This window comes from Chlorocebus sabaeus, chromosome 25 (assembly GCF_047675955.1).
Source record: "Chlorocebus sabaeus isolate Y175 chromosome 25, mChlSab1.0.hap1, whole genome shotgun sequence".
NCBI classification, from domain to species: Eukaryota; Metazoa; Chordata; class Mammalia; order Primates; family Cercopithecidae; genus Chlorocebus; species Chlorocebus sabaeus.
In genome coordinates this window covers 84375316-84400937 of record NC_132928.1, presented here as the reverse complement: position 1 = coordinate 84400937, position 25622 = coordinate 84375316, and the positions used below count along the sequence as shown (strand labels likewise).

At 41.2% G+C, this 25622-nt stretch overlaps 1 protein-coding gene across 5 annotated transcripts in view; it reads left to right on the top strand.

Moving 5' to 3' along the window:
* Nucleotides 1-25622, top strand: part of SMYD3 (SET and MYND domain containing 3) — a 752225-nt gene that overhangs the window by 61578 nt on the left and 665025 nt on the right. Inside the window, exon 1 of one of the 5 annotated variants that reach the window (XM_073011913.1) lies at nt 6205-6223. The exons of 2 other annotated variants lie outside the window; for them this stretch is intronic. Coding sequence is in view for 1 of the 3 variants with exons in the window: in XM_073011910.1 (XP_072868011.1) it covers nt 8995-9065 (71 nt within the window). In the remaining 2 variants the exon portion in view is untranslated. Of the gene's footprint in view, nt 1-6204; nt 6224-8915; nt 9066-22024; nt 22143-25622 lie in introns of those variants that run through there. 2 more of the 5 variants (XM_073011910.1, XM_073011912.1) reach the window with 2 other exon arrangements.

Genomic DNA, 25622 nt, shown 5'->3' with positions numbered 1-25622 from the left:
AGTGATTTACCCTGAGGAGAGAATTGTATTTGTTTTATTTGATTTATTAATTTGACAGTAAGGACAGGCTTAGCAATTAGATTGTTTGGTGGACATATTTCATTAAGTAAAAGAAACTCTCCCTCCTAATGTTGTATTAGCATTTATTGAATGTTTACTACATGCTATGTTTTGTGCTAAGTGCCTTGTGTTATTTCATCTAATCCTCACAACAATTCAGTGAAGTACAGATATACCTAAAACATTATCACGGCCATCATTAACATCAGTAGTGCTTCTGTCTTAAAGAGGAGGGAATAAGCCCCAAGGAGATAAAGAAATGTATTTAAAGTCACATGGCTAGTAAGTAGTAGAGCTGGAATCCAACCCCCAGACTTTCTGATTCCAGAATCCAAGCTCTGCACCCCTGTGTCGAATTTGCATATCCTAAAGCTTTTGCCACATTGCCTTGTTATCTTTATTCTGCTTCTATTCTTAGAACATTATGCCTGACAGCTTTTGCGTTTTGTGTGCCTGGCTTTCAGTGTTGAGTTATGCACTCTGGAGTTGTTTTTTAGATTAGTTGTCTTTAAAGTGGGTGTGTGTGTGTATATATATATAGGGGGATTCATAGAGGCTTTTCAGGAATTTTGCATGCAAAGACAGTTTTAATGGTATTTAGATGCTCAATGTCTGCATTTGCTATTTCTAATATGGTTGCCTGAGAGCACCTGTGGCACAGTGAATCTTCCTTCCTACCTCTCCATCCACAAATTGCTTTTTTCCCACTTGACAAAGGCAGTCACTCATGCTTCTGACCCAGCACGAGCCTTACAATATTTGATTGCTTCAGGGAGTATAAATCCTCTGGTTCACCCACTAAAGGGACCATTTAAGAATTCTTAGGTTCTGGCCGGGCGCGGTGGCTCAAGCCTGTAATCCCAGCACTTTGGGAGGCCGAGACGGGCGGATCACGAGGTCAGGAGATCGAGACCATCCTGGTTAACACGATGAAACCGCATCTCTACTAAAAATACAAAAAAACTAGCCGGGCGAGGTGGCGGCGCCTGTAGTCCCAGCTACTCGGGAGGCTGAGGCAGGAGAATGGCGTGAACCCGGGAGGCGGAGCTTGCAGTGAGCCGAGATCCGGCCACTGCACTCCAGCCTGGGCGGCAGAGCGAGACTCCGTCTTAAAAAAAAAAAAAAAAAAAAAAAAGAATTTCTAAGTTCTGGATCCAGGCACGGTGGCTCACGCCTGTAATCCCAGCACTTTGGGAGGCCGAGGCAGGTGGATCACGAGGTCAGGAGTTCGCCAGTCTGGCCTACATGGTGAAACCCTGTCTCTACTAAAAATACAAAAATTAGCCAGGCGTGGTGGCGCAGGCCTGTAATCCCAAGTACTTGGGAGGCTGAGGCAGAACATTGCTTGAACCTGGGAGGCGGAGGTTTCAGTGAGCTGAGATCACGCCACTGCACTTTAGCCTGGGTGACAGAACGAGACTCTGTCTCAAAAAAATAAATAAATAAATAGAATTCTCAGGTTCCGGGTGTGAATTTGAAGATAGCAAAGTGGTGACTGCTTTGGTCAAAATCATAGATGTTTCCTCCAGGTAACGAACCCATGGCAGGACTCCATACCTTGTTTCTTTCTTTTAGAATCAAGTTGATTGTTGTCTCTCTGTGGTGGTGATGGGTGGTGAGGGAGGATTTATAGGGAAGGCAGATTAGCACTTTTATTTGAATTGAAATATGAATTTTTTTGACAGAAAGTAAGTTTTATTTGATTTATTGATTTGACAGTAAGAACAGGCTTAACAATTAGCTTGTTTGGTGGACATTTTTCATTAAGTAAAAGAATGAAATCTACAGCTGCCAGGGTTGCAACAATAATGTTTAAGGTTGTATATACATACTGGAAACTGTAGCCATGCCATCATTAAATTAACATGTCAACTTAAAATGTCAGAAGAGCACAAGGTTTTTCAAAATTGTTTTAGGAAGTGTGCAAGTGAAAAAATTGGTGTTAGGTTCTGTGTCCATCTTCCCTGTCACCACACCAGCCCAACCCTCCCTTGTCCCAGACTGGCTAGCATCTCTGTTTGTATGGGAAAGAAGTTAGGATTTACTTCTTTCAGGTGTTTTAAAATTAGATTGTTATCTACCTGAATGACTGTAATTACGTTAATCTCAATTGCTGAATCGCTTTTCTGAGAGGCTGCCTCTTAATGGTGTTACATGTGTACTGATTCCATAGGAGACTCTTGCCTTTTGAGGAGTTACATTGGAGCGCTTCTTTTTTTTTTTTTTTTTTTGAGACGGAGTCTTGCTCTGTAGCCCGGGCTGGACTGCAGTGGCCGGATCTCAGCTCACTGCAAGCTCCGCCTCCCGGGTTCACGCCATTCTCCTGCCTCAGCCTCCGGAGTAGCTGGGACTACAGGCGCCCGCCACCTCGCCCGGCTAGTTTTTTGTATTTTTAGTAGAGACGGGGTTTCACCGTGTTAGCCAGGATGGTCTCGATCTCCTGACCTCGTGATCCACCCGTCTCGGCCTCCCAAAGTGCTGGGATTACAGGCTTGAGCCACCGCGCCCGGCCAGAGCGCTTCTTAAATAAATTGAGATCCAGCTAATTTACATTAATGTCCAACTATGTATCACATTCCATTAGGTAAGTTGGTGAATGTAAAGCTGTACTTGGAGATGGAGAAATGTACAGTTTGAGGATCAAACTGAAAGCTATTAAAGAGGGTTTAACACATTAGAATCTTACTCCTTGGTGAAACCACAGTGTCACTGATTGCTAAGAGGAGGCTGAGCAGAATTTCTTTCTTTTTTTTTTTTTTTTGAGGCGGAGTCTCGCTCTGTCTGTCGCCCAGGCTGGAGTGCAGTGGCCGGGTCTCAGCTCACTGCAAGCTCCGCCTCCCGGGTTCACGCCATTCTCCTGCCTCAGCCTCCCGAGTAGCTGGGACTACAGGCACCCGCCACCTCGCCCGGCTAGTTTTTTGTATTTTTAGTAGAGATGCGGTTTCATCGTGTTAGCCAGGATGGTCTCGATCTCCTGACCTCGTGATCCACCCGTCTCGGCCTCCCAAAGTGCTGGGATTACAGGCTTGAGCCACCGCGCCTGGCTGAGCAGAATTTCTTAGGCATGTATATATATGAACCAAAATGTTACTTAATGGAAATACATGAGAGAAAAACAAAACAAAAACAACTGGAAGGAATATACAAAGGCCAAAATAGGAAGAGCTACTATACATTTTAAAATTTAAATAAGAAGAATTTAAATACAGTAGAGCTTAAAATCTGATGTTGGGAGCCTGGTGCATTGTATGGGAAGTTGGTGGGCAAGAATTCTGGAAGGTACATAGGATACCCTGAGGTTTAGTGCACAGTGTGGGAAAACTAACCATCCTTCCCAGGGCATGGATTCCTACCAGAGTCTGGCTCCCAAGATCATCCATCCATTCCCTTTTTGCGTTCCTTCATTTCACAAAAGCTTTGGGGAAGTAGTGCCAGTGGTTGCCTTAATGGGTCTGCTTCCCTTATTCATAAACCTCTGGCCTATTTCAATACCCTGTTCATATATATATATATTTAAACTTAACCTCCAACTGGTCTCCAATTTCACATCAGTGTATTTCTTTATCATTAGATTCTTTCATGTTCTTATTTTCTGTGTGACTCCTTTTACTTTGTTTTCTCTTTTCAGTAGTCTTTTTTTTTTTGAGAAGGAGTTTCGCTCTTGTAGCCCAGGCTGGAGTGTAGTGGGGTGGGATCTTGGCTCACTGCCACCTCTGCCTCCCGGGTTCAAGCAGTTCTCCTGCCTCAGCCTCCCAAGTAGCTGGGATTACAGGTGTGTGTCACCACGCCCAGCTAATTTTTGTATTTTTAGTAAAGACGGGGTTTCACCAGGTTGGCCAGGCTGGTCCTGACCTCAGCCTGCCTCGGCCTCCCAAAGTGCTGGGATTACAGGTATGAGCCACCATGCCTGGCCTCAATAGTCTTTTAGTGAAGACTTTTCCATAATGGCTTATTATTTTTGTGCCTGTGCTATACCTCTAATGGATTATCACATCATCCCTTACTTCCCGGAAGAAAAGGTACTTCATGGGATGACTCAAGTAACACCTCCATGGTGCTCCCATAGTGCTTACACATTGTAGCACTTATTATATGATATAGTTCAAGGTGGTGAATAAATTGGGTTCCTCAGCTAAGTTATCTCCATGGTGCTCCCATAGTACTTACACATTGTAGCACTTATTATATGATATAGTTCAAGGTGGTGAATAAATTGGGTTCCTCGGCTAAGTTATAAAAGCCTTGAGAGTGTCTCTATTATGTGTGGTTCTTCAGAGCCTTCCCTAGTGCCCTGCACACGGTGGGCATTTCATGCTTGTTGACTGGATGAACAGAGACGTGAACATTAAAGATAGTGGAAGCTCACACCTGTAGTCCCAGCACCCTGGGGGCCCGAGCCGGGAGGATCACTTGAGGCCAGGAGTTGCAGACCAGCCTGGCCAACAAGGCGACACCTCGTCTCTACTAAAAATACAAAAATTAGCCGGACTTGCTGGCACATGCCTGTAGTCCCAGCTACTTGGGAGGCTGAGGCAGGAGAACCGCCTGAACCCAGGAGGCGGAGGTTGCAGTGAGCTGAGATGGCGCCCCTGCACTCCAGGCTGGACGACAGAGTGAGACTCCATCTCAAGAAAAAGAAAAAGAAATACGGGCATTAGCCCCTAAAATGTCAGGGAGGCATTTTTTTTTTTGTCCTTGTTTCAGTGCCTTTGTTGAGCCACTAAAATGCTTTCTGGTTTCTTGAAGATTTGAAAGCTCGAGTGATAATCCGAAAAGGAGTCACCTGGCAGTAGTAGGTAATATCAGTTTCCTGGTTTTAAATTTACCTCCTCAATATAGTGAATGATGGCACTTTCCTTTCAGGGTTCTTTTCAGTATGAAATAAGACAACTTGGAGCCAGTGTAAGCACAAATTTTGCAACGTTGTTACAAATTACGCATTTATTCCATAGGTGAAATGACTTTGAAACAAAGGTATTTTGGTACTTTAGTAAGGAAACTTACACAAATGACGACCAAGAAAGAACTGGCTCGGAGTGAATTTTACCTGCCAGTATTACTCATTAGAGATCTTCCTGTAAACCTCCTAGTCAGTTCTTTCAAAGTCTTGGATAAAAAGCTCCTCTTCGTGTGTCTGGAATGTGTGTGTACTTAACGAATGGCAGGGCAAGTGGAGAGGCACAAAACCGAGATTGAGGGTCACCTATAATTTACTTCTGCATAGTGTGACCAGATTGGAGGACCATGCTTCTCCCCACTAACAGGTGTGTATAGTTCCCTGTGGCCTTAAACCAAGCAGCAGGCAGATAGTCTTACACACGGCACTGAGGTGATTGTTCCATTCACGAAGGGATTTCTTCCTGTTAGGAAAATACAAAAGACGGGGCACACCAGCACATTCAGAAAGATGGTCACAGATGAGAAGGCCCCAGTCCTGGGCGCTTGGTCATTATGAAAGGGATTTTGTGAACTTTATCTTTCTGTGAAAGCTCACAGTGCTGCTGCTGGTGTTTTAATTACCCTTTTCTACTCCCATTTAATAGTCAAAAATGAGGCTGTCCTTTTTAGTCATATCAAAGATCTTCAGCATGTTGTTACATTTATTTTAACTTAGTTTTTGTGTCCCCAAATATTTTTTTCATAGATATATACCTATAGATTTGGAGAGAGAGTTCCTACATCACTAGTTTCTGCCTGAAAAGACTTCTGTAAATTTGACTTCATAATTTAAAGAATATATACTATCATGATTATTTAGTTTGTGATCCTAAATATCATGAGATATTGATACGTAGTTTGCTTATCAGTATAATGGACGTGATGGTATCTTCCTCACAGGCTTTTTGTGAGGATGAAGTAACTTCTGCAAAGGGCTGATGTAGTGCTTGGCAAATAATAAGTTCTCCATTTGTGGGAGGTATCTTTTGCTAATGTTAATTTTTTATGATATTCAGTGACATGGGGCAAATAATCACATTGGTAAAAATGATTCCAAAATGGCGTCTGAGGTCTTGAAAAATAAAATTGTCTATATCTATATATTTTGTGTGTCTATTGGTTTAATAGTGGTTGTTTTTCTAGGTGATGGGATTATTTTCTTCTTATTTCTCAGGTAGCGTTAAGTCCTTACTTCCATCATCAATGATTGTTGAAGACTTCAACTGTAAGCAAAATGACTTCTAATGAAACCAATTTTACTGTAGGCCAAAGGATATAAACAAGAGTTAGGTTCCTATGACATATTTCTGATCACAGAAATATCAAACTTATAAAGAAGTAAAACACTTTTTTTTTTTCGAGATAAGGTCTCACTCTGTTACCCAGGCTGGACTGCAGTGGTGTGATCATGGCTCACTGCGGCCTTGACCTCCCAAGCCAAGTGATCCTCCCATCTCATCCTCCCTGGTAGCTGGGACTGTAGGGGCACGCCACCGCTCCCAGCTAATTTTTCTATTTTTAGTAGAGATGTGGTCTCGCCATGTTGCACAGGCTGGTCTTGAACTCCTGGGCTCAAGTGATCCGCCCACCTCCGCCTACCAAAGTACTTAGTACTTCTAGCACATTTGTTATGCTTCTAGTGTGAGAATATACAACCATCTTTTTTTTCTTAAGAGTCAGTCTCACCCATTTTAAGTGTGCAATTCAGTGATTATGAGAGGAGAGAGAAGCTAAAGGCACACTAAGGAAGAAACAGGCCCCATGCTCAAATACTTTGAGGGTTACCCAAGATGATACTTGTTGGTGTGCCTGTGAGCATTTGGCTCAGGGGACAAAATGTGCTGCTTCTGTTCTGAAAAATAGGGCATGTCATTTGCCTCCTGGGAAGCTTTTTTATTGTTTCCAAGGTGAAGATACATGAGAAGTCTTCTAGGCTTTTCCATAAAGTCCACGGAAACTTCAACTGTTGGACTCCACCCTCAGTCCTTTGAATCCATGGTTTCACGTCTGGATGCAGCCAGGCTTGGGCTGACTGGGTATGGTGGTGTTCGCCTGTAGTCCCAGCTCCTAGGGAGGCTCAAATGGGAGGATTGCTTGAGCCTAGGAGTTTGGGGCTAGCCAGGGCAACATAGCAAGACCTTGTCTCTAAAAAAAATAAATTATAATAAAAATTCGGGGAAAAAGCCCCTGAAAATAACAATGTGGCAAGAAAAATAATACAAATAAAACCAATACATTATAACAACTATTTACATAGCATAGTCGGGGTCCCCAGTGCCCGAGCCGAGGGCCAGTACCACTCAGTGGCCTGTTAGGAACCAGGCCGCACAGCAGGAAGTGAGTGGCCGGCGAACGAGCATTATTGCCTGAGCCCCGTCTCCTGTGAGATCAACGGCGGCGTTAGATTCCCACAGGAGCGCGAACCCTGTTGTGAACTGCGCCTGTAAGGGATCTAGGTTGCACACTAGATCTCACAGTATGAGAATCAAAGTAATGCCTGATGATCGGATGATCTGATGGTTTCATCCCCAAACCATCCCCGCTCTGGTCCCCGCCCCGGCATCTGTGGAAAAGTTGTCTTCCACCAAACTGGTCCCTGGTGCTAAAAAGGTTGGGGACGGCTGTTATACGTGTTCTAGGGATGATATAAAGTATGCAAGAGGATATTCATTGGTTATGTGCAAATACTGTGCCATTTTATAAAAGGGACTTGAGCATCCACGGATTTTGGTGTCCATACTTGGGTCCAGGGAGGGGGTTGGTGTCCTGGAATCAGTCCCTTGAGGATACAAGGGAGGGATGAGTACCAGGAAAGTAGTTCCCCGGGCCTGAGTTGACTTCATTTTTCAGTATCTTACTCCAGTTATCTCTTATCATTCACCCCTAAGCCTGTGCTTATAGAGTCCTCTTGATGATTGAAAATTTATTTAACTATGTGTTTTATATTAGAAATCTGATCATATGATATTTTTGCAAGAAGAAATATATAAATAAGAGACTACTGACTAGATTTTATTTTCCTATTGTTGACATCATTTATGTTTTGGCAAAAGAGAGTTGGATCTCATATATAAAAATTCCCTCTGAATGTTTGCCAAAATCAGTATGCTGTCATTCCTAGTTAAAAAGATTTTGTTTTTTCAAACTTAACATACATCTCCTTTTTTGCATAGCGGATGGGAAAGATCAGTGAGCTGCTGTAGAGCATTGCAGGGTTTTTATCCCCTCTATTTGATCTTTGATCTTAAAACAGCTTTTAACCCTATAGTAATCTCCCAAGAGATTTGAGAAAATATTTTGTAAAACAAAATTACGAGGACTATGAATACATTATTGGTATTCTCCCAGCATTCTGACAAACTTGAAGCAAATGCTTTTAAGAAATCATTGTCAGCTGTTATGTGTTTTTTATTAGGTTGAATTCTCAGTATAATTTATGTCCACATGCATTATTGCATTTCAGTTTTGAATTTTATTGTTATGGAAATAACGAGAGTTTTCCTGATGATATCAACAGTTGGAAAAAGTCACATTGATCACCAGTCAAAACTCTAATTAGGTTTTAAGATTAAAAATTGTATTAGAATATTTTAATTTGGAATTTGGAATGCTGCTTTTAAGTTGATTTTTCAATAAACTTTAAATTTGTTTAATAGTGTTATCTTTTAGCAAACAAATTCAGGCATTAATAAAAACAAAATTATGTACAGAAAGAGCATGGCTTCTAATCTTAAAAGCAAGACTACACAAACAGAAACATCTGGACAACAGCAAGTTCACGACTTTTGTTTTTCAACCCGTCAGATTGCTGAGGTTATATAGGGCAACCAGCTAGCTTGACGTCTAAGAAGAGACAGATGCAGGGAAAAACATGAGACTTGCTTACCTGGGGCACCACAGCTGGACACTGGTAAGCCTTCAGCTAGAATCGTTAGCCGAATTGATGGATGCTGCGTGTGGGCTGGCAAGAAAGTGTGAAGACCCTGGGAACTGTGGATGAGGGGAGTTCATACCCACCTGCAGGCTTTTTCGCCAAAAACTCTACCAGGTGCTCCCCAAAAAGACAGGTGAGACTCCTGAGAAAGCATTCTTTGTCTCTAGGAGAAGAGCTGCAGATACAGTAAGAAACTCTGTAATCCCAGTACTTTGGGAGGCTGAGGCGAGTGGATCACCCGAGGTCAGGAGTTCGAGACCAATCTGACCAACGTGGTGAAACCCTGTCTCTACTAAATACAAAAACTTAGCCGGGTGTGGTGGCAGGCGCCTGTAATCCCAGCTGCTTGGGAAGCTGAGGCAGGAGAATCACTTGAACCCGGGAGGTGGAGGTTGCAGTGAGCTGAGACTATGCCACTGCACTCCAGTCTGGGTAACAACAGCAAAAACTCTGTCTCAAAAAAAACAAAAACAAATGAAAAACACAAACACACACACACACCAAAACAAGAAACTCTGGCAGGACCTTTCTGCCCTATCGTCCTTTTCCCTTCTACTGAATGAAAGCAGGGAAAGGACAAAACAAGGACCACTACCTTTAGGGCTCTGGTGAAAACTCTTTACACCTGGGGAAAGGGATCGACGTAAACCAGCCCTTGGGGGCGGGGGCGTGTTGGGTCAGATTGGAGGAGACTAAGGAAGCAGTACATCTTAAATACATTCTTTACTTTGTGGAACAGAAAAAGAACATTATTAGGCAAGACACCTGCCTAAATAACTGATCATTACTCTTCGAAAGTATCAAGTGTCAAGGACAAGGAAAGACTTAGGAATTATCACAGATCAGAGGAGACTAGGGAGGCAGGAACCCAGATGCTTTCTATGTAGTACTGTGGTCATGTCATTATTAAGGGAAGCTGAGTGAAGGGTAGATGGGAATCCTCTATAACTGCAACTTTTATGAAAGTGTAAAATTATTTTAAAATCAAAAGTTAAAAGGGAAGACATTGTAGTCCCCCCTTTTAAACTGCTGCCTGAGATAGTCTGTAGGAACAAAGTTCTTGCCTTCAATTATTGGGGATTGAAATTCGTAACGTTTAGTTCACTTTAGGAAAATTAGGTTCTTTTTTTGTTTTTAAGTCCATGTTTCCATGAAGGAAGATTCGGTTCTTTTTAAACTTTCTTCTATTGTTATATAGTTTTTTTTTTGTTTTTTTGTTTTTTAAATAAGGAAGAATCGTTCATAAATAGTTTTTCTCCTGAAACATTTCAGGGCCTTTATGTTTTCTCTCTCAAGTGGGTGAAGGAAATTTGAACACGTAACTACTACCCACTGAAAGTTTCTGGTTTAATAATTTAAAAAACCTTCTGCCACCTATTTCCAACCCATGTTTTCATTATTAACCCAGGAAATGTTGAGTAACAACTGTGTGACAAGTACTGTGCTAGAACCTGTGATACAAAGACTATTAAGGTCAGTGTCTGCCCTTGATAAACTTGCAGGGCAGTGTAGCAAAAATTGTAATAGAGGGAAGTTCAATGTCATGTGGGACATTCTAATTAATGTAGCTTCATTGAGCGTGTTTTGTCCAGTTTCCTTGTATCTTCTGCTTGGAATTCTTCTATCATTTAGAACCTCAGTGCTACTACTCTTCCCTTATTCCGCCTTCCTCATTCAAGCTGTTTTGGAATTCTCAGTAGTTCCTGATGTTTTCCTAACACAGAGAAAAGCAGTGGCTTTGTCCTGACTGTTCCTTATCTAGTATTACAGTTACTCAGAATACCTCTTAGCTCAACACACTACCCTTACCAAAGAAGCTTTGGAGTCTGAATATAAAGTTTTCACGTAAAATTTTGCTGCTTTGTTTTGTTTATTGCCATGGTCTCTTCATAGAATAAAACCGTTAACTTATGAAATTCATGAAACCTGTTTGGAAAAAAACATACACACACATTTTGCAATAATTTCAGATAATCAGAAATACTTTCTTTTTACAAAAATTTCAACTTTTATTTTAGATTCAAGGAATACATGTGCAAGTTTGTGGTGTGGGTATATTGTGCAATGCTGACATTTCAGATAGGGATGATCCTGTCACCCAGGCAGTGAGCATAGTACCCAATAATTTTTCAATCCTTGCCCCCTCCTGTCCTCCCCTCCTTTTATAGTCACCAGTGTCTCTTGTTGCCTTCTTTATGTCCAGGGGTACCCAGTGTTTAGCTGCCACTTATAAGTGTGAACTACATGTTATTTGATTTTATTTTTTTGCGTTAATTTGCTTAGGGGAATAGCCTCCAGATGTTTCTATGTTGCCGCAAAGGACATGATTTTGTTCTTTTTTTATGGCTAACTATTCCATGGGGAGCAGAATACTATTCCACACACACCCCATGTTTTCTTTATCCAGTCTACCGTTGATGGACACATAGGTTAGTTCCATGTTTTTTGCTATTGTGACTAGTGCTGCAACAAACATACAGGTGCATGCGTCTCTTTGGTGGAACAATTTCTTTTCTTTTGGATCTATACCTACTACTGGCGTTGCTGGGTCAGATGGTAGCTCTGTTTCAAGTTCTTTGAGAAATCTCCAAACTGCTTTCCACAGTGGCCGAGCTAGGTTACATTCCCACTAACTGGGTAAACGTTCCCTTTTCTCTGCAGCCTCGCTGGCATCTGTTCTTTTTTGACTTTTTAATAAAAGCCTTTCTGACCGGTGTGAGATGGTATCTCATTGTGGTTTGATTTGCATTTCTCTGATGATTAGCGATGTGGAACATTTTTTCATATGTTTGTCTACCGCTAGTGTGTCTTCGTTTGAGAAGTGTCTGGTTCATATATTTGCCCACTTTTTCTTGGGGTCATTTGTTTTTTGCTTGTTGAATTAAGTTCATTATAGATTTTGGATATTAGACCTTTGTCAGATGACAAATAGACAAATTCACAATTTGTGAATATTTTCTCCCATTTTGTAGGTTGTCTGTTTACTCTGTTGATAGTTTCTTTTGCTGTGCAGATGCTCTTTAGTTTAATTAGGTCCCACTTGTCAATTTTTGTTTTTGTTGCAGTGGCTTTTGAAGACTTAGTCACACATTCTTTTCCAAAGCTGATGTCCAGCACGGTGTTTCCTCAACCAATCCTTTAGAAGAGTGGTTTTCTTCTGGGATTCTTACAGAATGTGGTCTTACATTTAAATCTTCCATCTTGACTTGATTTTTGTACATGATGAAAGGTAGAGGCTTATTTATTCTTCTGCATTATAGGTAGCCTATCCCAGCACTGTTTATTGAGTAAAGGGGTCCTTTCCCCCTTGCTTATTTTTGGTGACTTTGTTAAAGATCAGATGCCTGTAGGTGTGCAGCTTTCGTTCTGGGTTCTCTGTACTCCGTTGGTATACGTGTTTGGTTTTGTACCAGTACTGTGCTATTTTGGTTACTGTTTGGCCTTATAGTATACTTTGAAGTTGGGCAATGTGATGCCTCTGGCTTTGTTCCTTTTGCTTTGGCAATCCTTTCGGCTCTTTTGGGGTTCCATATTTTAGAATAGTTTTTTTCTAATTCTGTGAAAAATGACATTGGTAGTTTGATAGGCATAGTGTTGAATCTAGATTGCTTTGGGCAATTTATTTTATTTTATTTTTGAAACAGAGTCTTGCTCTGTCACCCAGGCTGGAGTGCAGTGGCACGATCTTGGCTCACTGCCGTCTCTGCCTCCTGAATTCAAGCAATTCTCCCGCCTCCACCTCCTGAGTAGCTGGGATTACAGGCACGAGCCAGCATACCTGGCTACTTTTTGTATTTTTAGTAGAGATGGGGTTTTACCATGTTGGCCAGGCTGGTCTCAAACTCCTGACCTCAAGTGATCCGTCCACGTTGGCCTCCCAAAGTGCTGGGATTGCATTTGTGAGCCACCACGAGTGTGGCCATTTTAGTGATATTGATTCTTCCAATTCATGAGCATGGAATGTTTTTCCACTTGTTTGTGACGTCTCTGATTTCTTTCAGCAGTGTTTGTAGTTTTCCTTGTAGAGATCTTTCACCTCTTTGATTAGATGTATTCCTAAATATTGGTATGTGTCTATTATAAGTGAGATTGTGATCTTAATTTGACCCTCAGCTTGAACATTATAGGGGAATATAAATGCTGCTGATTTTTATATACTGATTTTGTATCCTGAAACTTTACTGAAGTCATTTATCAGTTCCAGGAGTCTTTTGGCAGAGTATTTAGGGTTTTATAGGTATAGAATCATATTGTTGGCAAAGAGAGAGAGTTTGACTTTTTTTCCTATTTGGATACCTTTTATTTCTTCCTCTTGCCTGATTGCTCTGGCTAGGACTTCCAGAAATGCATTCTTAAGCTTATCTATTGATCTAGGATAGATCCATTGAATCTGTTTTGGCCAAAAATTAAGTATCAACTTAACCTTGCTTGATTATTTCTTATCATGTTAGTAGTTAATTTGGGGTGTGATCATGATAATTCAAACACTGAAAACTTAGAAGATTTCAGAATGTTTTGTAATGATAAGTGTGACTGTGAAGTATACAGCAAGATCACTTCTAAAATAGAAGGCTGCCTTTAGAGTAGGAATATGATTTAGATAATAGTCTGCCATCAGTTAGGCAGTCAGGACCAAGTGAGTGAGTGGAGTCTTACAGTCTGTTACACGGTGAAGTCTTACAGTATATTTGAAACAGCCTCACGTAGTGAACTGAAGATTTTCTTTTAAAGTGAACATGAGTAAACTCATTCAAGAGAATCTCCTGCTGTTTCTTGACACTGCGCAGATTACATATTTTGGATTTTTGATAAACTTTATTTCCTGGATGATCTCTCTTTCTGGGTGCCCTCGAATTAACTTTTTATAAAGCACCAACCACCACCTCTCCACCTTTAAAATCTTTTTGTGAGAACAAGCAGAATGATTAACTTTCTGATTGATGTATGGTGGTATAGCTATCTAAGATACTTTCATTAAAGCAACTTAATGTTTTAGAGATAGCCAAGTTAAATACATAATCACTCTCTAGAGTAATTAAAGTGAAAGAATGGATATAATTAGAAATTGTGTCTGTCTTTTTATAGGATGTCACATAACTCATAGTTCTGCTGTTATGCAGTTGAAAATAAATGGTTCTGATAGTTTCCTTGGAGAAAGTGCTAGAGGAGGTAGTACTTTCACACACATAGTCCAGTCTAAGCTTGGCATCATTGTTAGATTACTCGTTTGTCTTATCTGCAATTATTCAGTGAGATTTTTAAAAAATGCATGTCTGTTGAGCTGCCAGACTATATACTTTCTCCCAGAATATAGTTAGAGATGTGGGATTTTAGGAATGGAATGATTTTCCCAATTCCTAAGATAAATAAAATTTTGAGTTTTTTCATGGCTCTTTCTGTTATAAAATGTGGAATCCTTTTTAAGAAAAGAATTGAGTCAAAATGAAATTTGAGATTGGACTTGTTGCCTAGAGTTAAACAGATTGTTGCAGAAATGGAGAGTAATTTATGTAACAGATATATTAAAGTTGCTCCTTTTATTTATTTATTTGTTTTTTGAGATGGGATCTCACTCTGTTGCCCAGGCTGGAGTGCATTGGTGGCATCTCGGCTCACTGCAACTTCTGCCTTCCGGGTTCAAGCGATTCTCCTGCCTCAGCCTCTCCTGATACCTGGGACTACAGGCACACACCACCATGCCTGGCTGGTTTTTGTATTTTTAGTAGAGAGAGGGTTTCGCCATGTTGGTCAGGCTGGTCTCGAACTCCTGGCTTCAAGCCATCCGCCCTCCTTGGCCTCCCAAAGTGCTGGGACTACAGGTGTGAGCCACTGCACCTGGGCTAAAGTTGCTCCTTTTAGCAAGACGTCACACAAAAGGTGTGACTTATTTGCCTTTTCATCAAATTTTGCTGAGCAGTGTATTTGCCAGATTTTTAACCAGGTTCTTTTTCTTAAAAAGTTAGCGTTGTAATCAAAGCAAAAGATCAATTTGTGTGAGGCGACAAATTAGTTTTGCTTGTTGAATTTAAAAATCTTATGTGCGTGTTTATAGTTTTTTGTTGTTGTTGTTTAGGATACATATCTTTGTATTGGATCCAGCCTATTCTTTGTAGATACCTTTTTTTTTTTCCTTACACTTGGTGATTTTTCCTGTTTATCTGGTTAACTTCTTAGCTCAAAAGCAATCTTTTCTAAGCATCCTTTTCTGACCTCCCTGTGTGTACTGCCCCATCCTTGCTATTCCATGTGTACTGCTTTCAGCCAGCTCATCAGTAATCTAAATCTCAGGGGTTATGTTTCAGTTCTTATTCTATCTTGCTGTGAAACTGGTCAGTATTAACTTATCTCTTACATACTCTTTCCCCACTTTCCTGGTTTTCCTTCCTCTTGTTGTGTAGTTTCTGCTGCTTTTTCTTTCTTTGTAAGCTCCTTCTCTTCTGCTCATTCCACTACTGTTGATGTTCCTCAGGTAATTTCTCTGGGCTCCTTTGTTTTTCTGGCATGTCAGATCCTCCCAGGAAAATGTCATTTATTTCATAACTTCAGTGATCATCTAATCTTGATGACCCCCATATAAAAACTCTTAGCTTAGATCTTTCTGTGGATTCCATACTTATATCTGGGTGGCTTCTTGGCAGTTTCAGTGAAAACTCCCTAGATGTCCCACAAGCCCCGTAAGCCCAGTGTCTGCAAACAACTCATTAGGGATTCTTCTCCAACCTCTCTGATGATGTCATTTCTCTGCTCAAGAAATGCTCCCTATTTTCTCATTTATTGTCTAGTCTTTGGGGACCACTCTTCTACTGGATTTCTTATAGTTCAGGCTATTTTTTTTTTTTTTTTGAGATAAAATATATTGCACAGCTTAGTTTTAAACTCCTGGCCTCCAGCAGTCCTCCTGCCTCAGGCTCCTGGGTAGCGGGGGCTACAGGTATGCGCCTCCACATCTGACTACTTTAAAACATTTTTTTTAGAGCTAGGGTCTTGTTATGCTTCCCAGGCTTGTCTTGAACTCCTGGACTCAAGTGATCCCACCACCTCATCCCTTCTAGGAGGTGGGATTACAGGCACAAGTCACTGCTCCTGATTCATTGCAGACCATCTTATGAGAAAACATTCTGTGGCTACTCTCTGTGTACTTCTAATACCTTCTGTTCTGCATTTGTTTTCATTCGGACTCTATTTTTCTTTTCTTTTCTTTTTTTGAGTTGGAGTCTCACTCTATTGCCCAGGCTGGAGTGCAGTGGCATGATCTCGGCTCACTGCAACCTCTGCTTCCCGGGTTCAAGCGATTCTCCTGCCTCAGCCTCCTGAGTAGCTAGGATTATAGGCATGTACCACCACGCCCGGCTAATTTTTGTATTTTTAGAAGAGACAGGGTTTGACCATGTTGGTCAGAGTGGTCTCGAACTCCTGACCTCGTGATCTGCCTGCCTCGACCTCCCAAAGTGATTGGGATTACAAGCCTGAGCCACCATGCTGGGCCGTCTGACTCTATTTTTCTTCCTAACACTTACCACTGTGTGATGTATGTGTTTATCTGTTTATTGTTTTTTTTTCTTCTTTTGAATTTTAGATCCAACTAGAGAGGGAATTAATTTTGTTATTATCCTCTAGAACAGTGCCTGGCACATAGTAGGGGTTCAGTAAATATTTGTGACCAGAAAGAAAGAAAGAAAGAAAGACTTCAGTTCATTAAGGAGGTGGTTGTAGAAATTCTGGGAGACAGAAAGAGCTATCTTAAAAAAAAAATCATAATAAATATGAGTACTTACAAGTTCATTGTTTGAAAACATTGTAAACCAGATGCGGTGGCTCACGCCTGTAATCCCAGCACTTTGGGAGGCTCAGGCGAGCGGATCACTTGAGGTCAGGAGTTCGAGACCAGCCTGGCTAATGTGGCGAAACCCCATCTCTACTAAAAATACAAAAATTAGCCAGACGTGGTGGGTGCCGGTAGTCCCAGCTACCAGGAGGCTGAGGCGGGAGAATCCCTTGAACCTGGGAGGCGGAAGTTGCAGTGAACTGAGATCGTGCCACCGCACTCCAGCCTGGGTGATAGAATAAGAGTCTGTCTCAAAAAAAAAAAGAAAAGAAAAAAAAAGGCAAACATTGTAGCCTTTGTTACTAATTTTCCAGCTGACCATGAGGAGATTATACTTTCTGAGTCTGATAAATGAAGGAATGGGATCAGGCAATGTTTAAAGTCCTATCCAACTATAATACATACATTTATCTATTTATTCTAAACAAGGTCCTAACAAGGCCTCTTCCTTAGTTGTCTGTGCAAAAGTCCATTTTAATCAGGTTAAATATGTAGTAGAGAGATTATGTCATTTTCCTATGCTAAAATCTTTGCCCTGGTATTCTTTGATCTGTGGCTTATCGAAAGGCCTTCACAGTGTCATGCCATTCTGTCTCCGATATTCCATGTCACCATTCCTTACTTGTGATGGTTAACTGGGCTAAGGGATGTCTAGATAGCTGGGAAAATATTACTTCTGGATGTATATGTGAGAGTGGTCCGGGAAGAGATGAGCATTTGAATCTGCAAACTAGTAAAGATCACCCTCATCAGTCTATTGAGGGTGCGAATAAACCAAAAAGGCAGAGGAAAGGTGAATTTGCTCTCTCCCTTTTGAGCTGGCACGTCCATCTTCTGCTCTTGGTGTTCTTGGTTCAGGGCTTTCTGACTCAGGTGCAGTCTCCCAGCTTTCGGGTATGTTCTGTTCTCACACTGCCCTTGATGTTTGGGGCTTTGCACTCAGCTTCCCTCTCCCTGCACAGCAGCTCAGCTGTAGGCTTTTCTGAGCTCGTTTTAGACTTAAAAATCTCTTCTATTTTACTGTTTTTAATTGCCTTGTATTATTTTCAAATACCTCTAAATTATTTTAGATGGTTTTTAGTCTTTTTCTTTTTCTTTTTTTTAGTATTTTAAATCTTATAATATTGCCTTTAATATATTGCCTTTAATATAGACCCTGGGGCTCTCTGACTTACAATAAATTAATGAAATTACATTAGAACTTTCATTTTTAAGGTCATCTTGTTTTTTCCCTTATTTCTTTCATGGATTTGAAGGTCACCTCTTCTATTTTATTATTTTGTTGCATTTTACTGCCTTTAGTATTTTAAAAAATACAATGGGGGGTCTTGAGATCTTTCTATTAAAATTATTTTGGTAACTTTTACTGGTTTACAGAATTAGTAATGGCACTTTATTATTATTATTATTTTAATGGAACTTGTCAAGCCATTTATTCTTTGTTGTAAGGTAAATAAAAGTGGTACACCTGCTTTAGCCTTATTGGTGGTTTTGTGTAACACAGTGAAACATAATATAATGTTAGTAGATATTAAAGAAGCTTCTTCCTTAAACATCTGTTGTTTCATCAATATGAGACATGCTAAATGTAATTAGTAATTTAGATTATTCCTTGCCAGTTAATGATGCAAACAGTGTTGACCCTTACCTATCAGATATAAATATGCAGTGTAAACATTGGAGAAGAATGGCTATTTGAGGAGTTTGGAGTTTATTTCTTTGTAGGATATCATACTTTTATGAGGCTATGTGTTGACATATAGTAACAGGACTGCCTGGAAAGATGTCTTATAAAAATAGTCATACTTCAGAACCCAGGCAAAGAAAATGGTAAAGTTCATCAATTACTGCATCAATCCCCCCAAACGGGGTTGGTTGTCTTTCCAGCTAATGATGTTTTGCCCTGCTCCACGGCAAATTCTCTTCCCTAACCTATGCTGTAATTTTAGTGGGCACTACCTTTCTTGTTAACATTTCCATTTTAATACTTTTTTGAATATTTATCCTGAAAGCTTTTTGTTAGTGGGCATTTGCTATATTAGAAGAAGCCAAAGATCAGATATTTTTGGGCAGCCAAATCTTTCACCTGCATGGGAAATCACGCCAAGTATGAGACCATCTTCTCTGTCCATTCATATCTAGATAAGGTCAGGAATTCTTGGAAATAAAACTATTGTTCTTCACATATTCTCTCCAGCCTGTTAAATTGTTTACACGTGAACCTTGGATGATGATGATTTCAGGTTGACTGAATTATCATTGACTGCAGTGGGCTTTAGGAAGTAGGTGCTTCTTACATGTTTATTGCATGGCTGTGAAGTCACTATGCCTTTAATGATTTTATTTACTTCCAACCCCAAGCTGTAGGAGCAGTCTCTTGCATGATGGAGTCAGTTTCTTTTTGCTGTACTTTCAGTTCAACTTCATCTTCTAAACTTCTTATCAAGTTGTTTATGTATTAGCTTCTTATTGATGCTGTATCAAGTCATGACAGACTTTTTACTTTTTAATTTTAATTTTAATTTTTTTTGAGACAGAGTCTTGCTCTGTCGCCCAGGCTGGGGTGCAGTGGCACCATCTCAGCTCACTGCAACCTCCACCTCCTGGGTTCAAATGATTCTCCTGCCTCACCCTCCCGAGTAGCTGGGACTACAGGCATGTGCGACCACACCCGGCTAATTTTTGTATTTTTAGTAGAGATGGGGTTTCACCGTGTTAGCCAGGATAGAGAAGTCTTGATATCCTGACCTTGTGATCCTCCTGCCTCAGCCTCCTAAAATTCTGGGATTACAGGCGTGAGCCACCCCTCAAGTCATGACAGACTTTCTGGCTTAAAACAGTGGTCCCCAACCTTTTTGGCACCAGGGACTGGTTTTGCGGAAGATAGTTTTTCCAGGGAAGTAGCGTGAGGGGGGTGGATGGTTTCTGGATGAAACTATTCCACCTTGGATCATCAGGCATTAGATTCTCATAAGGAGCATGCAGCTTAGATCCCTGCCATGTGCAATTCACAATAGGGTTAGTGCTCCTATGGGAATCCACTGCTACCACTGACTGTGATATGGGAGTGCTGGGAAGGGGAGAGTGTGGTCCCTTTGAATGATAAGAAAGTGGGTAAGGGAAGTGCTGGGTAGAGGAGGCCATGTTCCCTGGCTAAGGTGCTACCCCCACGGACCTAGGTGAGTACAGGCACTTCTGCCTTTGTGCCCAAATGTTGCATTTTCCAAGACCTCCCTGGTCTGCCACGTCCCCATCCTGGGTCTATAAAAACCTGAGACCCTAGCAAGGCATAGACAGAAGCAGCTGGAGGGTGAGAGGAACACACTGGTGGAAGAAGACAAGTGACTGGACATCGAGAGGACGTGGAGGGTCATGCGCGTCCGTGTGAAGAGACCACCAAACAGGCTTTGTGTGAGCAGTAAAGCTTTTTAATCACCTGGGTGCAGGTGGGCTGAGTCCAAAAAGGAGTCAGCAAAGGGTGGTGGGATTATCATTAGTTGTTATAGGTTTGGGATAGGTGATGGAGTTAGGAGCAATTTTCATGGGCAGGGGGTGGATCTTACAAAGTACATTCTCAGGTGTGGGGAGGATATTACAAAGTACATTATCAAGGGCAGGGGAATATCACAAAGTCCATAATCATGAGGGCGGGAAGGGTGTATTGTCTTAGGTCAGTTGATCAGTTAGGGTGGGGCAGGAACGAGTCACAATGGTGGAATGTCATCCGTTAAGGCAGGAACTGGCTATTTTCACTTCTTTTGTGGTTCTTCAGTTGCTTCAGGCCATCGGGATGTATATGTGCAGGTCACAGGGGATATGATGGCTTAGCTTGGGCTCGGAGGCCTGACAGAGGGGAGCACACAGGCAGAAGAGCACACCAGCCGACGCCAGCATGCTGGAAGGCCATCGACCAGCAGAACGACACAGAGTTTGGCTGGGACGGTCGAAGGACAGCCCGGGTCACTGAGTGCCCAACTCCAGGAGAAAACCCTATCCTTTCTGGCTCCCCCATCTGCCGAGAGCTACTTTACTCAATAAAACCTTGCACTTATTCTCCAGGCCCACGTGTGATCTGATTCTTCTAGTACACCAAGGCAAGAAACCCCAGGATACAGACATCCCTTGTCCTTTGATAAGGAAGGGGGTCTAATTGAGCTGACTAACACAAGCTGCCTACAGACTGCTAAATTAAAAGAGCACCCAGTAACTCACACCCACTGGGGCTTCAGGAGCTGTAAGCATTTACCTCTAGACACTGCCATGGGGTCCGAGCCCCACAACCTGCCCATCTGTGTGCTCCCCCTAGAGGTTTCAGCGCGGGGCACTGAAGCGAGCCACTCCCCCTGTTGCAGAGGGGGACAAGGGAACCTTTAATCTCCTTTCTCTATATTTCATATCAGTGGAACCATGTAATACTTGTCGGTTTATCCCTCTTGTAGCATATGGCAGACCGTCTGTTGGTTTTTGGTCTTGGAGAGTATAGGGGTGAAGATAATTTTTCCTCCCCCTCTGCCTCTAAAGATTTGAATGTGCTGAAATGACCTGACATTAGACTGATGAACAGGGGAAAAGGCATATAAATGTATTCATGTGCATAAGCACAGGAGCCGTACAATATGTGAGACTCAGAGAACTGAAGCCACCTTGCAAAGGTTATGACGGTAAGAGAAATCCAGCACAACTGACCTTATCTTGGTTCTGACCCCACAAACTAACTGTCTGCTCATTCCTGGGTGTAGGTCAAGCTAACTAAAAAGGAGTTTAGTTCACAGTTTAACTTTAAAGCAAGAATAATAGTCCCTTCCTGAAACTGGTCCCCTCTTGCTTGGAAACTGAAACTGCCTTTGTAAAACTAATGAAAGCCAACAAGATTGGAATTATGATAAGGCCTGAATTCTGCTAAGCTAGAAGCACAGTGAAGAAGAGAGAACCAGCCGTTGTTCCCCAGCTTGGTTGCTGCTTGAGGTCACAAGATTTGTAACTTCCCTAGTTGTTCCTGTAGATAACATCACCATTGTAAACCCTAAGATTGCTTTTTGAGATATTTTTCAGACCTTTGCATTCTGGTTAAATTGATGCCATCTGGACCACGGCTCATCCCAAGGAACTGACTCAACTGGTCCTGTGACCGCCACCTAGAAACTGACTCAGCACGTGAAGACAGTTCCAACATTCCAGTGATTTCATCTCCAACCAATCAGTAGCATACATTCCCTAGCCCTCAGCTTGCCAAATTATCCTTAAAAACCCTGGCTCCAAGCTATCGAGGAGGTGGATTGGAGAGATACCTCCCCTCCTTCCGCTCAGCTGCCTTGCAGTAATTAAACTCCTTCTCTGCCGCAACACCTCTACTGTTCTCCATGTATTGGCTTTTCTGGGCAGCGGGTAAGAAGAACCTGTCAGGCTGTAACAGAAAGGACAGATAGCCACAGCGTAAATGGTACCCTGTTTCTAGGGGACAAGGAGCGGGGGAATGTAGGCAGTTTTGGGGGATAGTGACTTTTAGGAGAGTTTAATGGATCCAAGGAGCAGACAGTAGTTTGTAAATGGTTCTCTTTGGAGATTGAATGGGGCCCATAGGTTATGGAAATTTGAGGGAGGAACTGCAGGTGAACGGAGGTTCTATTATGCAGTTAAAGTCTCGTGGGTAATGTCTCAAAGCCGCCCTCTAAAGAATAGATGAAAAGTCTGTCTGGTCCTGGCAGTGACTTATTATAGTTTCTTCTCAGGTTGATCTTTCCTGGTAATTTAATGAGATTTCTAGGGAGGAGGTTTAAGAGAATTGCATTTCTTAAGGAAAAAGTTTCCTTAGTCTGATAAGGAAATTCTAGAGAGAGCCCCTCTCTGGGCTTTGGGGGTTGGAGAGAAACAAGAGAAGGTTACAGAGTCCTTGGTTCTGAGGCAGCTTCTAAGTTCTTCTGTTTTTCTAAAATTCAAAAGTGCCCAGCATATGAAAGCACCATACTTTGGGGTATCATTTTCTGAGCCCCAATAATGGTCATAGTAATTTTCTGCGGAAAACATTTGTATGATTTTCAATGCAAAAATGAATTCTTCATCTTCCTCGTTTACTTTCGTTTTATATGACCTTAGTAAAAGGTTTTTTAAAATTTATTTATTTTTTTAAATTTTCCCAGTGGACACTGTTATAATTGTGGGCTTGTTGATTTATGCTGATGAATAGTAATTTCTTGCAAGTTATTCTGGCACATAGGGTTCGTTTTTTATGTGATCTGCATAAAAATAATGATGGTGAATACTAATCAAGTAAGAATGCAGATTTGAATACTAAGCTTCAAAGAAAAAAACTTAATTAGAACCTGTAAGTCACAGTGGTGGTCCCTCTGCAGGGAAAGTATGCTTCATTAGTTCTGTAACGTAAAACTTTTTTCTTGTTCCAACCTATAAATTGATTAGTGACACCGCATGGATAAGAAATTGGGAGTGGGTTGGGCAGAACTGCTTTCTATATGATGTTCCTAAGGATTGTTTACTATTATCAGTAGCATAGTTTAAACTAAACTAAAATTATTTTCCCCAGGATAAAAATGTATTTGAGCAGTTAAATCAAGTTTATTTCTCAAAAAATTTGTATGTGAATGCATTGTACTATATACAACATAGGAGATATTAGTTACTTTTAAAGGCAAAACCCACAGTTCCTTTTGCACCAACCTAATACAAAGAAATATAAGTTCTCTAAGAACTTCCAGTCTAGTGTGCTTGTCTTTGGGACTTTATATGTACATGTATGCAGCTTGACGTAATATACAGAAGGTTAACAAACAGAATTACACAGTGCACCAGAACACCATAAAAATTATATAAGAGTTTGAGTGATAGTAGATAAATAAACTATATAGACTAGTGGTGCGCAATGTTTTTATTTTAAAAGGTATAAAACCTTTTTTCTCTAAATGAAATCTTAAACTGAACCCAAAGTATGAAAAACTGGTGAAAGCCGGGCGTGATGGTGTGTGCCTGTAGTCCTGGCTACTTGGGAGGCTGAGGCAGGAGGATCACTTGAGCCCAATAGTTCGAGTCTAGCCTGGGCTGAACATAATGAGATTCCTATCTTTAAAAAAAGAAGTGAGAAAAAAATTATTTATTTATTTATTTATTTATTTATTTAATTTTTAGTGCCAGAGGCCAGGGTTCTAGATCTAGTTCTTTATGACCTGGGGCTATTTACCTCAACTCTGGGTCAATTTCCTTATTAGTACATGGACTAATAATGGGATTGTTGTGAGGTTTAGAAATAATGGAGTAGTTGAAGCCTTTGAAAACAGTCTGGGACATGGTAAGTACTGTATACATTGTATCTGTTATTATTGCTGTTATATTAGAAGTGGGGGTGAGCCCACAACACTTTCCTTTCCCGTTACATCTGCAGGTCCTAAGCCTGGAGAAGGTAAATGCTATCCCAGTTCCGGGCAGAAGTCACTGAAGCTGACATGGCAGTTTTTGTAGAAAAATTATTGACAGTGTATCTGTGTTAACAGTCCCAGGGGTTTGTTAGTTTTATTATCATCTCTTGGCTATTATCTTCATTACAGTCATATGAAACAGACCTAAGCTGAAATCGCTTTAAATTAAGGCAGCATTTTGTGGTGGGCGCTGTTCTGCTGACCAGGATTTAGCCAATGCGGACGTCGAAAACCTGGCTCCAGCCGGGCGCGGCGGCTCACACCTGTAATCCGGGACTTCGTGAGCCGAGGCGGGCGGTCACCTGAGGTCGGGGATTCGAGACCAGCCTGGCCAACATGGTGAAACTTCGTCTCTACTAAAAGTGCAAAACTTAGCGGGGCCTGGTGGTGTGTGCCTGTAATTCTAGCTACTTAGAGGCTGAGGCAGGAGAATCGCTTGAACCCAGGAGGCAGAGGTTGCTGTGAGCCAATAGCACGCCACTGCACTCTAGCGTGGGTGACAGAGCAAGACTCCATCTCAAAAAACACAACCAACAAGAAAAACAAAACTGGCTTCAGTTTCCTGGTATGATTTACCTGAATCACTTGTACATTTATTTTTACATATATTTGTATGTGCACGTTTATTTGTATATGAATATATATTTTACACGTATAGTATGCAGTTAAAATATATACATAAAAGCCTTAAAAATAATGACAATGAGAGCTATTTCCATGACACCATGCATTCTAAATCTTTTGTTTCTTCCTCTAGGAAACTCAAACCCTAACCTTGAGAAGAGAAAGGCTTTGGTTCTATGTGACCTTCCTCTGTGTGCCACCTCGCTGATTTGGGATGTCTGATGCTGGCTTCAGGGCTTTGCTTACTTACCAGATAATGCTCTTAGTTTTTCCTTTCATATTTTCCAAGAAAAATCTTTAACATTGAAAAATGACTCTTGATTTCCTCTAATATGTCTGTCCCATTTCTCACTGCTGGCTTTATTTGTAAGTAACCATGTACTGGTGGTCTCTCTCTAAAGACTGCATTCTGTTTTGCATTTGGTAGCTGTTTCTCTGACTGCTCTAGGGGTAGGAGGAGCCTGGATTCCAAAGAGAAAATGAATTTTCAACCAGGCACATGTAGGGATGTATTTCTGTGTGGTGCTGTTATATACCACCCCTCTTTCCACCCACAGACAGAAAGTTTGGGGAATTACTTTCTAATCACTTCATGTTGAATATTACATTAGCACATCAAAAGAAGATATTTAATTTGTAAGGTTAATGGTTTTGCTTTTTAAGAGTTTTAATCACTTATGGACTTGTGGACTAAACAAAAATCCCACTTTGATTTGCTAGTGCATTGTATTAGGCTGTGGTTGTGTTGCTATAAAGAAGGACTTGAGGCTGGGCAATTTATACAGATAAGAGATTTCTTTGGCTTACAGTTCTG